Genomic DNA, 13,417 nt, shown 5'->3' on the forward strand with positions numbered 1-13,417 from the left:
AAATTAAGCAGTAAGAATTTCCCACTGCTCTCTGGGTTAAATGGTTTTGCTGTCCTGAAGGGTCATGGTCTTGAAGTGCCAGCCAAGCACCTCCCACATGCAAAACAACTGCCCCAAAGGAAGAAGTGCTTTACCAAAGCAATGGCGATTCAGAAATCCACATGCCTTTATCAGGCTCGGGGTCCCATTTTCACATTATGCTCATCGTCAGTGAAAGCAAAAGAAAACCAGACATGAAAATGGAGCTCTGATCACACGTGCAGCAGAACTTCCTGCAGCCAACTCTGTGCATGAGCAGAGAGATGAAGCAATCCAAACGGAGAAAAAGGTCTGCAGTGGCCAGTGGCGGCTCCAGGCACCAGTGCTCCAAGTGCGTGCCTGGGGCGGCAAGCCCCAGGCAGGAGGTCCGCCGGTCCCACGGATTCGGCGGCAATTCAGCGGCGGGTACGCCAAAGCTGCGGGACCGGCGGACCTCCCGCTGGCATGCCGCCGAATCCGCGGGACCTGGGACCTCCCACAGGCATGCCGCCAAAGGCAGCCTGCCTGCCGTGCTTGGGGTGGCAAAAAAGCTAGAGTCGCTCCTGGCAGTGGCGATTGTCATTTTTGCTTAGTAAAGGGAATATTTGATGCTGCATAGATAAAAACCAAAAGGGTTTTAATGACCCGGTATAAGAAGACTGGATTCAGAGAAGAGGCATTGTTGCCAGGCAACCGAATACCATAGAGACTGGAAGTTTATGGCTTGTTATGGCAAGACAGGTGCAGCCAAGTATGGATTGAATTTTGAGAGATGTGAGAACCTGCCACTCAATGCCCTGTGGGTAGCCATGGATTAATTTTTACTATAGTCCCTTGCAGGGCCGGCTCCAGCTTTTTTGCCGCCCCAAGTGGCGAAGAAAAATAAAAAATAAAGCTGCGATCGGTGGCACTTCGGCGGCAGCTCTACCGCGCCGCTTCATTCTTCAGCTGCAATTCGGGGCCCGGTCCCTCCCTCCAAGAGGGACTGAGGAACCCCCTGCTGAATTGCCGCCGAAGACCCGGATGTGCCACCCCTTTCCATTGCTGGTGCCTGGAGCTGACCCTGGTTCCTTGCTTAGAATAAGTTTCTTTTTGAAAAACCCTCTATCACAGGGGTAGTTATCGTAACCTTGGCTCATAGCCTCATTAAACCACATTCTGATCATCCTCCTTCAAACACCGAGGTCCTGTCCATACCACTGCTGAATCTGTTGTAGACGCAACTGTATGTAAACATAGCTGGGTTCTAGATAGATTTTCTTCTGAGAAGCATCCTATAACCATATTGGAAAATCACATTATACCTTACCTACTGTGATGAAGTGAGCATTTTTGGTAAGATTTTTCTGAAGCCTATGAGTGCCTCAGTTTCCCCTATACTTTGCACGGTTACCCAGTTGGGGAAAGGACTAAGTTTGGTCTCAGGGCAGGCTGAGGGCTTGGCTACACTTACAGCGCTGCAGCGTCACTGGTGCAACTGCGCCTTTGCAGTGCTTCAGTCAAGGTGTTGAAGGAAGAAGCCCTCTCAGCGACACAGGGTGGTCTGCACTCGGGGTCAGGTTGGTATGACTGCATTGCTCAGAGGTGTGGATTTTTCACAGCCCTGAGCAATGTAGTTATACCGATGTACATTTGTAAGGTTGACCAGGTCTAAGAGACAGTTGTGTGCGCATTGCCTAGCTGTCTCAGTAATCTGATTGGGTCATTAAAAAGGACCAGCCTTGGCTGACTTATATCAATGGAAAATCCAAGAAGACAATGGCAAACCCAAGCACCAGGACATTGACACCAACAATGCTGAGGGCGGAGGATGTCCCTGCCTCTCAGCAAGGAAGCTGAGCAGATACCCCCAGCTCGAGAATGAAGGACAGAGGTCTGAGGTGGAGGGATAAGAGTTGGCTTCCGGAAGAAGCTGGGGGCTCTCTCACCTGGGAACCGACTAAGGAAGGAAGTCAAAGAGAGAGACAGAGTGCCAGAAAAAGGAGTTCACTACAGCTTGGCAAGAGGCTTGCTCTGGAATGACCAGAATGGCCTGTGCTTTACCCTTCATGTCTCTGTTAACTTAAGGACTTCCTATGCTGTGTTCCAGTTGACTAACAACCCCTACCTACTATTCTGGAAACACTGTTTGAGTGTCCCTGCAAATACTGCGTGAAGAGCATTAATCCCTGATTAGTCTCCACTAGTCTATCTCAGTTGGACTCGCTGAACAGAGCTCAGGGTGTGAAGCAAGAGTTCTGAAGCCCCAGAGGTTCAATCTTGGGAGGCGGTGTGGTCTATGCTGAAGGGAAAGTGAGACCCCTTGGGGGTCTGGAAAATCAAAGGGGTTCCTCCAAGACACTGTCTGAAGTTGGGGACATAGCACTGATCCTGTGGATCTCCGACACCTACCACATGGACTAATCTATGGTCCTATCCTATAGCAATTCATTTGTTTGTTTCCTGACACGGGGGACTGTACTGGCTTGTAGAGTATACAGTACCAAAGCATGTTTTAAACATGTTTCTGCACTGTGCTACAGTCCTGCTAATGTCCAGTGCTACAGCATGACTTGGGCACACAAGTAAAACAGTTTGATCCTGGCTACACTGCAAGATCAAACCATGTTTTAACTCTGTCAGGGATTACGGTGTTGTAATTGGGATCCACGACATAGTAGAATAGATGGGAACTGGTGGAAATAATTGAACTTGTAATCCCCTTGGATTAGCAGGATTCTTGGAGAGTAACAGACATAACATGGTTATCTTAGCCTAATGATGAGAACCAATCCTGCTTGTCTGTTCACTACTGTAGCATAATTAGCTGGTATGAAAAGGCTGATATTGTAAAGAAATAAAAGCCGGGTGTGAAAATGAAATACAAAACCAGGGTGAAGCCTTTGATATTTTCTATTCTCTTCATTTATTACTTTTACACAGTTTACTGGAGTGATTGGACCTCTGACTTGGGTAGTTTCTGGCAACTAATGGGTGGTTGGACTGAGGGCTTGAGTTCTCGGGCAGGACTACATAAAACCTGTTGGCTTCAGTGAACAAAAAACAATTTGGGGTTGGGGGTGAATTTCAGTTCATCTGTTTTGCAGCCCTCAGTGTTGGGTTCACCCTGGCTCTCCACACTAAAATTTTACTTCAGATGTCTTCAAGGAGGGGGCAAGAGCTAGTAGACGTTACCAGCCTTCTAGAATCTCCACATGGTGGGTTCTGGGCCATTCTCCCCTTCCCAAGATCTTTAGATGGAGGCAAACCCTGTCAAGTAGTTCTGGGCCAACTGAGTCACCTCAGGTCTCAGATGGTGAGTAGTGTAGGGCTACCTGGCATCCTTCAGAAGCCTTTTTGGTATTGGGAAGCACAGCAAGCCTGCTTGCCGGCTCCTCAGATGACATCTGGTGGGAAGAGAGGACCATCTAGCTCCTCCTCAAAGATGTTTGTTGGGGGAGTAAAGGCCCACTCCCTCAGAAAGATGGCTGCAGGTTAAGGGAGAGTGGTATGCAGTTGTTGGGAGGCCCAGCCCAGTTCCAGGTTCACATGAAATGGTCTCGAGGTAAGTGCACACCCTTGAGAGCTTTGCTCTGGTAATGAAACCAGAAAAGTTGGATTTTGGCATAAACATTTTCCATGACCCTGCTCCCTGGTTCTCAGCCTACCTGGTAATTAACAGCTAGGAAATGCTATCCCCTTTGGCTATTATTGCACATTGAATATTCACTTTGGTGCTAACGAGTATCAACTATGAAGTATTAATACAAGATTAAAGAGAGTAAACAGATAACAATATAGCTTGAAAAAAATATCACATTACATAATGTGATCTGCAGGACTAGAAAAGTGGTCTTGTTATGGTGTTAGCCAACCCTGGAAATGCCTTCATAAAGCGAGAGGGTGTCGCATTGCTGCAGGAGGCTGAGACTGCTTGTGCACACTGTGGGGCAGAGTTTGAAGCATCCTTTCTTTTTGTTTGGGGAATCGGACACTCAGTAACCTGTCTTCCAGTGGGGTGCTTACAGGCAGGGTAGAGGATATTGAAGGAGTCTCAGCATTCACCAAGATGTACCTCCTTAAAAGAAAAACAGAAGACAGAATCATCTCCAAGTGATTGATATTAAGGTAAAGGTACATGTCAATCTTTCTAAATGCGAATACTGTAGGTACTATGCTTGGAGGAGGTGGGCACTCTGTATTCATTTATTCATGCTCTATGATCGTCCAGTTGCGGAAAGGGCAGTTGTTGTTAACTATATGAAACTAAGGGTACATCTACACTACAGCGGGGAGTCGATTTAAGATACGCAAATTCAGCTACGTGAATAGCGTAGCTGAATTCGACGTATTGCAGCTGACTTACCCCGTTGTGAGGACGGCGGCAAAATCGACTTCTGCTGCTTTTTGTCAGCGGCGCTTACTACCACCTCTGCTGGTGGAGTTAGAGCGCCGATTCGGGGATCGATTGTCGCATCCCAACGGGACGCGATAAATCGATCCCTGAGAGGTCGATTTCTACCCGCCGATTCAGGCGGGTAGTATAGACCAGACCTAAGTCAAAAGGGGCTGTTAGGAAAAGCAAGCAGGAAATGAGATAATGACTAGAGGTAAGATACCTCTGAGGAAAATGTGGGGGATGCAGGGCAGAAGGCTGGGTGTGTGGGGGGTTCAGGGGTCAGGGCAGAGGGAAGTGTGGGTGTGGGGGGTTCAGGGGTCAGGGCAGAGGGCTGGGGTGTGTGGGGGTGCAGGGCAGAAGGCTGGGTGGGAGGGGAGGTCAGGGCAGAGGGCTGGGGGTGTGTGGGGGTGCAGGGCAGAAGGCTGGGTGTGTGTGTGGGGGTTCAGGGGTCAGGGCAGAGGGCTGGGGTGCTCGGCTTGTGGGGGTGCTCCCAGCCCCCTGCCTGCGGCTCATGGCAGGGGGCTGGAAGGGATATGCCCTGTTCCACCCCCTTCCCCAAAGCCCCGACCCTACCTCTTCTCTGCCTCCTCTATGGAGCAGGGAGCACACTGCCACTCCTCCCCCTCCCCCTCACAAGGGCCATCAGCTGATCGGCGCAGGGAAGGAGAGGAGGAGGGGCAGGAAAGCAGCACGCTGGGGGAAGAAGCGGGGGTGGGGGGGAAGCTTGGCTGCTGCAGGACCAAGCTTCTGCCTCCTGCCCCCGCAGGGGAGAGTGGTGGGCGGGGGGGGGGTTGAGTGGGGCTGGGGGCTGGGACCGCAGCAGCAGCAGCGTGCCACTCAAAATCGGCTTGCGTGCCGTGTTTGGCACGCGTGCTGTAGGTTGCCGACCCCTGTCCTATGCTATGTGGTTTTCCTACTGTTAAGAATAAACGATATTTTATTTTGAAGAGGCTGACTGGTCACAGGATACCACTGCTCACAGCTCCCGAGAAGCAGAACTGCAGATACTGAAACTAACTCTGGCCTGTGGGGGTAATCATGATTAACACATAGAGGTCTGCAGCTGAGGTCCTGGTGTAAGAAAGGGAGAATCACGGGGTTTCACCCCACAAAAGGTAACAGCTTGAGGCTCATCACTTGTGGCGGTGCATTCAGAGAGATACAGCTAGCCCTGTAATCATGACACTATGCATGTTCTTCAAGGGCTCTTGAATAAGCCAGGCAGTCGTATCAGAATTATACTAATAGCTTGACATAGTTATCAAACAACAGCTTCCTTTACTACACCAGAGTGAGCTTCCCAAATATCTCTGGAGGATCAAGACAAAGCAGACTCTCTCCTTTTAGGCAACCTTCCGCATCACTGCTTTACAAACAGCCACAACAAAGTGTTGGGCAGGAGGAGACACCAACCTGGTGTCTATACAACACACACATTCTGAAAATATCTTGATCAGAGTTGTCTTTGTTGGGCACTTCTCAGCCACCTTTGTTCTGTGCCCACTGCAACATTCATAAGTGCAGGCAGCCACCACCTGTATGTCCAACAGTTTGGGCTGCTGTCTACTTACCATAAAGGCCTGTTCTCTGCTCTGAGAGTCACTGTTCAAAGGGGTGGGATTTCCAAACTTGGGCTCTGCATGTCTCTGCTCCAGGATTGGTCCTGCTTTGAGCAGAGAGTTGGACTAGATGACCTCCTGGGGTCCCTTCCAACCCGGATATTCTATGATTCTATGATATGTATAGTGCTGGCTGAAATGACCTATTCTCACTTCATGACACCTGGTAATTTGGCAGATAATTCCCTGGATTGCTTTGTAAACACTGGTCATTTCTGCTAGGAAGTGCAGCTTTCTGTGCTGCTGTTATTATACCTTAGATAAAATTGTGAATTTGCCCCAAACAAATTCCTTTTTTCTGCTGAGAAATCTGACTCTTACTTTTGAAATAAAATAAAATAAAATTCAGGGTGAACATGAGAACCCTTTTACTATTTTACACATTTATGAAATGCAATTTTTGCCTTTCCTGGGTTTTTGCCAGCAGTGAGACTGCTGTACGCATCTTTACCGAGGGAACAATGGGATCAGACTGTAGCCAGTGAGTGAAGCTTGATGGGAGTAGGAAAAGCTGGGGGAACAAGAGTGATTATTCATCATGGGTTGGCAGACACAGAGGGCTTCTCTACTTACCCTTTGCTAGGGATTGATTTTGTTGGCTGCAGATTTCTCTCTACAAGGAGGCTGCTTGCTTTGCCTTCTTTAAACAAGTCCAGCATCGTCCTTGGGTAACGCAGTTTTCCCTCCAAGTCATGGGTGGTCACAGGTCCCCAGGCTAGTCTATAACATCACATTAGATTAATTTCAAATAATGGGAGTAAAAGAAGATTAAAAAACAAGATGAAAACACGAGTTATGAAGGCATACTTAAGAACCAAAAAATACAGGGTCCAGATGGAAATCTCAGTTCAGGGGAGGCCATCACTCCCCTAAGAAACCGATCTCAAATGGAAAACTGTTGGCTTAGGATTTAAACTTCTCCCAAAATCAGAGTCAGTGGCTGCCTAATATTGTGCAGTGACACTGCTCTGCCCTGGAAGTGCCACTGGAAGAGGCAGCCTCTGCTTCCAGCCCAGGGCTGGAACGCAACGTTCGGAATCTTCCTCCTCTGGCAGAGAGGAACGGAAACATTGTCCCTAATTTGCACACGGAGCAGCTAATGCACAGAGGTGAAGTGACTTGCCCATGACCACATGGTGAGTTGCTAGTAGACCAAGGAACAGAACCCAGGCGTCCTGATTCCCAGTCCCCTCTTTAGCAGCTAGCCCATGTTCCTTCCCCTTCCTATAGAAAAAAAAACTCCCAGTGAAACTTTTGTGCCATAAAAGGCAGTGCTCTGCAAGAGCTCCTGGATCACTTGTCAAACTGGGGAATCTCTCCTACAACCAGCAAGAGGCGAAAAGTGCTGCAGAGGCAGCAAGCTCGGCTCTTGAACAGCGTTGGGAGAGAGAGAGTTTCATGATGCACCGCGGTTACTCCTTTCTTGATCAAAGTGCAGTGTTGCTGAGTTCTAAAGGGATTTCTGCCCAGTTCCCCTCAGCGGGGAGGCTGCCTGTTGGAGGCTTGAGTGTGGGGAGAGGGTTTAAAGGAATCACTCATAAAAACCAGAGACTTTACTGGAAGAGGGAAATGCAGAGGGGGAAAAAACAGTCCTCCAGTGCTTGCACTGTCCCATTCAAACCCTTGGCTTGCATCCAGAACTCATCTCATTGGTCTTCCGAAAAACAAAAAATCACTGAATGCTGAGAGGATGGTGGTGCTGCTCCCCACATGTTCAAATCAATCTACTACAAAGCTAATGAGACTCAGAAAAGGCCTTTACTTTTTACATTTGGCCTGTGAAGCATTTAATGTTTCCAGCTGAGTAGTTCACTTGCAAAGGAAGAGTGAGTTGGCTCAGAACTCGGATTTCTCGGCGTGTACTGAATGTTCTGTTTACCTGTAAGGAAACTCCCTGGAAAAGTTGATGGGGGCCTCCTGCATCACAGCGCATGGATGGGAAAGGACATGGGACTTCTTGTGAGGCTGCATCCAAGCAGAAAGCTCTGTTTCAAAGAGGTTTTCAGAAATCTGCAAATTCTGATCTAGAGAATGGGAAGAGAAAGCTAGAAGGCTCTTAATGTATTTTTATATACAGAAATGAACTCAGACAGATATCTAAACAACTGCATCTCACTTGCATGGGTCTGTATGACTGGGAGTGATAGAGACACTAAACTCCAAGCATTTGGGGAAACTTTAAATCACTCAGCATTTTATTGCATTCTTTTCACTTAACACATTTTTTATTTAGTTTATTAAGCCCCTCTCTAGCACTCTATACCCTTATGTACAGAAAGGCTCATTGTATTTATTAAAAAATACTGCTTACATGCAGTGTTTTACATAGAGGGCCAGATTCCGAGGTGATGCATAAAGGAGCATACATTACATGTCAGGAAGAAGATGTAATTGAATTTAAGGGAGCCCAGGTTGGTGTCACATTCCAAGGGGCCAGAAGACAGGAGTGTAATAGAAGCATCTTCCCGAGGGTGTAATAAAGGTGAGAATTAAAATAACTACCCTATATTTTAACTTACAGCCTCTTCTGGCTCCTTACTATTTACGTTAAGCCAATTTAGACTCCTTTGGACTCACTTCCTGATATGTAACTTGGGTGACCAGATGTCCCAATTTTATAGGGACAGTCCCGATTTTTGGGGCTTTTTCTTATATAGGCTCCTATTACCCCCCACCCCTGTCCCGATTTTTCTCATTTGCTGTCTGTTTACCCTATATATAACCTAAACTACCTATTCTAGTCTCTCTCTAGTCTGTTCCATATAGATTCTCAGGCAAAGCACATTAGCAGGTATCTGAGCTCCCTTCCAGAGTAAAGGGTAAATCTTACCCAGCACCTCTGAATTTGGCCTATTCTTTTGCGGGAATCACTGCAGCAACACAGTATCTATGGGAGTATGGATTACATGATTTTGGCAGTGTATTCTTTTATTCAAACACATCCCTAACCGAAACACCTGCCTCGACGGCTCTCTTCTCCATACTTTAATATTATCTTAATTAAGGAAGAGTGTGAAGCTTGTTTGATAAATCTTCTTTATCTGGAGTTCATAAACTGAATTATTTGGAGATTGAAACTATTTCCTTTAAATTTGCAAATAGCAATAGGCTGAGCTAAAAGAAATTGTAGGACAGTGGTATTCTGTCTTCTATGAAAGAAGTCCACTTACCTGCCTGTTAGGGCTAAGAGAGAATTTAAAGTGGAGGATCTTACAGTGAAAGACACATTGAGTTCTCTCTCATACAGGTCTTGCCTGCAGTAGAAATGCTGTTACCCATTCTGGGCTGCTGGAACAATTTTTATAGTGGGGGTGCTGAGAGGCATTGAACCAAACTGTAATGGATATACATGGACACCACTTCAAGCCAGGGAGTGTGGCAGCACCCCCAGCACCAGCATCTATGTACCCATTATTCCCAAAATGTAGCACTTCCCCACAGGTGCTAGCACAAATAGACACGAGCTCGTGTAGGCTGTTTTTATCACAGTGTCCTGTAACCCTGCACAAAGTATTGCCCCTTGGGAATAGTCAGTAAGGACATTTCTAGCAGAGATGCTGCCATGGGCACTTTACATTAGTTTAAGGTAAGGAAAATATTATTTTGCACTGAAAGAATGTGCTTTTCTCTTTGCCAATAGTCATTGAATATAAGAGGTAAAACCAGCAACCTAAAGAGCTACAAACCAAGTCTAAAATGTGCCCCAAAATCCAAACAAACCTACACTGCTTCAGCCTTTTATTTGCCCATGTGAAAGAGCTGCCACCCCCACAGCACTGATGGTTTGGCCAAAGTAATGGTTACAGCTAATCCATCTAAAGGGCCTATTCAATACATGGCAGCCAATCAGTCAAGAGCCTGAGAAATGACATCAGAAGATATACACTTGAGGTCACAATCAGAATTAAATCTTCAGTGCAGGGTATATTTTTTCTCTTGATGTCATTAGGCTGCTGATTGGTTGGCCTGCTTTCAATGGTCTTTCGATATAAAACTGTTCGGATTGGCTATTAAGGATTACTCTCAGCTGGCTTTAGTCCCAAGAAGGGATTTATAGAATCTAATATTAGTGGTATGTATTTAAAGATGGATTTTTGTAAAATCTCAGTAAATATACTTTTAATTTTTCTGATTAATTATATCCCCTGTGGTGCTGTGGCTAGAGCTGAGTGAATGATTCCTTGGGAATAATTTACTTGATACATGTAACTTCTTTTTCTGCTTGAGGACAATTTACAAGCAGACCATGATTCCCTCAGATTTGTTTTTAACTTAAATTTACCGCACAACGTTTGTTTGTTTTTTCTCTATGGACTGATCAAAAACAGTTCGCTGCAAGTATTGGCTACTCAATATTCCACTGAGCCGTGATTGGTCACAAAAGTCCCATAGTCACAGAAGTCCCATTGCTTTGTTTCTGTTCCATGGTTATAACTCCTATATGCAAAAGAAAGAGTGAGGAAGCCACTGGAGCTTTGGAGTAGATAAATAGGACCCGGGAATGTTTTGAAACATTAAACCTTTCCCTTCCGGATCAGCCAGACCTTGCCCAAGGCATCATTCCTAGAAAAAACAGGCTACTGTAAAATTTATTGGATGGCTTCTGAGGTGACAATTTTTTTTTTCTTATCACATTCACACAAAGCCATTGAGTCTGTGATTCTAGCTGTGAAGGAGACAGTTCGCTGACAGTATGGCTCATGTGCCAGGAATCTGGCCATGAGTTTGGGGAACACTAACTGTTGTGTCAAACAGTAAGACATCCAAAATAAAATATACTAGGCATATTGCATTTATTGATTTGTAATTTTCACCACAGTTGTTTACCCAGACTAACTGCAGATGCTTGCACTGCACTACATGCAAAGGGTGAAGTCAGATCTTTTAATTGTCTCTGCACCAGGGCTCTGGTGAAGGGTTTTGCCAGTTTAAAACAATCTGCAATTATTTTAGTGTGAAAATCACTTTCTTTGAGTATTCATGCAAATAATACTCAATCGTGTGTGTGCTCACAGAATCACGGAACTGTAGGGCTGGAGGGATCATTGGCCTGCTAAACCCAGGGTTGTGAGTTCAATCCTTGAGGGGGCCACTTAGGGATCTGGGGCAAAATCAGTACTTGGTCCTGCTAGTGAAGGCAGGGGGCTGGACTCGATGACCTTCCAAGGTCCCTTCCAGTTCTAGGAGATAGGATATCTCTATTAATTATTATTATTAAATCATCAAGTCCAGCTGCTTGCCCTGCAGCAGGACCAAGTAAATCTAGACCATCCCTGACAGGTGTTTGTCCAATCTGTTTTTAAAAACCTTCAATGATGGGGATTCCACAACCTCCTTTGGAAGTCTATTCCAGATCCTAACTACCCTTATAGTTAAAAAGTGTTTCCTAATATCTACCTATATCGCCTTTGCTTCAGATTAAGCCCATAACTTTTTGTCAGACCTTCACTGGGCATGAAGAACAATTGATCACTATCCTTTATAACAGTCCTTAAAATATTTGAAGGCTTATCAGGTCCTCCCTTCAGTCTTCTTTTCTTAAGACTAAGCATCCCCAGTTTTTTTTTTAACCTTTCCTCATAAGTCAGGTTTTCTAAACGTTTGATCATTTTTGTTGCTCTTCTCTGGACTCTATCCAGTTTGTCCACAGCTTTGCTGAAATATGGCACCCAGAACTGGGCACAGTACTCCATCTGAGGCCTTACCAGTCCTGAGTAGAGTGGGACAATTACCCATGTCTTACACATGACACCCCTTTTAATACAGAGTTAATGGAAAGCAAAGACAAAAGGGCAGAGGTAAAAGCAAAGGTGAAGTGAATTTTTTTTAAAAGCTGAGCATCTACACAGAAAACAAATACAATGTGCTATTGCTTGAGAACCAGAAAATGAGACTGAGTAGAAATGAGAATGAAACTGACCAACCTAGTTTCACACTTCAAACTGAACTGAATGCAAAGTAGTAAACAGCATAAACGGTGCAAAGCAAATTTGAGTTTTAAAATTCCTTCCATTTTAATAATCTAAGATGTTGCTATTTAACACAGGTAAGGAATTCAAATAAGTGAGTTTTAGGTTGACCAGGTCCCTTTAATTATATTACATTCTGACACAGCCAAAGGGTGTGTGTGGGCCAAAATATCTGTGGTGTTGAAAGTCTGACTGTTCTTTCCCTTTGGGAATAAAACCTTTTTATTGTTATATAATCTTATTTGGATTATTTTTGGACATGCATCAGACAGGTACTGTAATTATGTTATTAAGGGTGAGTCAGTCAATGTTTTGTTGATTTTTAAAATCCATAATTTACAGTCTTTGATCCTACAAAAGCCTCACTCCGGTTAGTTGTCCTTATAACCCAGATTTTTCAAAGGTATTCAGGCATTGCTGCATTCAGTCTTGCAATGCCTAACTGATTTAGGAGCCTAAGTCTTATTTTCAAAAGGGATTTTAGGCACTTCAGAGCCTAAATCCAATTGAATGGCTCCGAAGTGTCTAAATCTTTTTTGAAAATGAGTAAGGCATTGAACACAGCAATGCCTACATGTCTTTAAATGCCTTTAAAAACCTGGACCTATGCGAATAGCCCTATGCATTCCAATGGAGCTACTCAAATAAGAAAGGGTTTGCAGGATGTGGCCCTTAGATTGTAAACTAGTTGGAGCAGAGAACTGCTTCATTTAACTGTAAAGCACCAGGCACAACTATGGCAGAACTAAAACATCATTATAAAAGAGCAATACTGTAGAAATAACAGATCATTATATCTATAAAGTAACAAACCAAGGTTTTTCCCGTCCCCCAACAGTTAATCTAGGAAATTTATTCTACTGATTCATCCACCAGTGGTAACTTGAAAAGTGCTGTGACACGCAAGCAATAAAAGATCCAAACCCGCGCTCTGTACAGTAATTACAGAACTAGAGACAGATCCTCAGCTCTGCCAGGATTTGCTCCATTCTAAAAGCAGAACTTGTGCATAACCCACATACTTAAGGCTACCCTGGGAAGAGACGCCCTTACCAAATAAACCAAGGCAGCGAGTTTTTGGGCAGTAGTGGATATTTACTTCTGACTCCGTGATTTGGCTTTTATACAGCACAGATTAGGTAAGAAAGAGGAGCACAAAGAGTAGAGCCAGTAAAACTCGGCTGTTTCATTCTGCAAAAACTCACTCAACATTTTCTTGGGTTTTAATCCATGTGGGTTAACAATTGCTCCCACTCCCCAGATTTAGAGCTGAGTATGGGGTTCAAAGAAAGCCAAAAGCTTACAGTACAGCTCAGCTTCGCCTATTCCCATATTGAAACCAGGCAAAATTGCAAATTTCACCTAGTTTTGATGTCAAACCATAAATCAATCCTGGTTTGCTCACAAGGTTTGTGAATTCTAAATTAAACTTT

At 45.0% G+C, this 13,417-nt stretch overlaps 1 protein-coding gene across 1 annotated transcript in view; it reads right to left on the minus strand.

Moving 5' to 3' along the window:
• Positions 1-2,910: 2,910 nt before the first annotated feature.
• LOC117880479 overlaps positions 2,911-13,417 on the minus strand; it is a 29,186-nt gene continuing 18,679 nt past the window's right edge. Inside the window, exons 5-7 of the mRNA XM_034776718.1 lie at positions 7,895-8,039; positions 6,589-6,735; positions 2,911-4,075 (exon numbers count right to left, since the gene is read on the minus strand). Of these exons, the coding sequence (XP_034632609.1) occupies positions 3,886-4,075; positions 6,589-6,735; positions 7,895-8,039 (482 nt within the window). The 3' untranslated portion in view covers positions 2,911-3,885. The remainder of the gene's footprint in view (positions 4,076-6,588; positions 6,736-7,894; positions 8,040-13,417) is intronic.

The sequence above is a fragment of the Trachemys scripta genome, chromosome 7 (assembly GCF_013100865.1).
Source record: "Trachemys scripta elegans isolate TJP31775 chromosome 7, CAS_Tse_1.0, whole genome shotgun sequence".
Taxonomy (NCBI): domain Eukaryota; kingdom Metazoa; phylum Chordata; order Testudines; family Emydidae; genus Trachemys; species Trachemys scripta.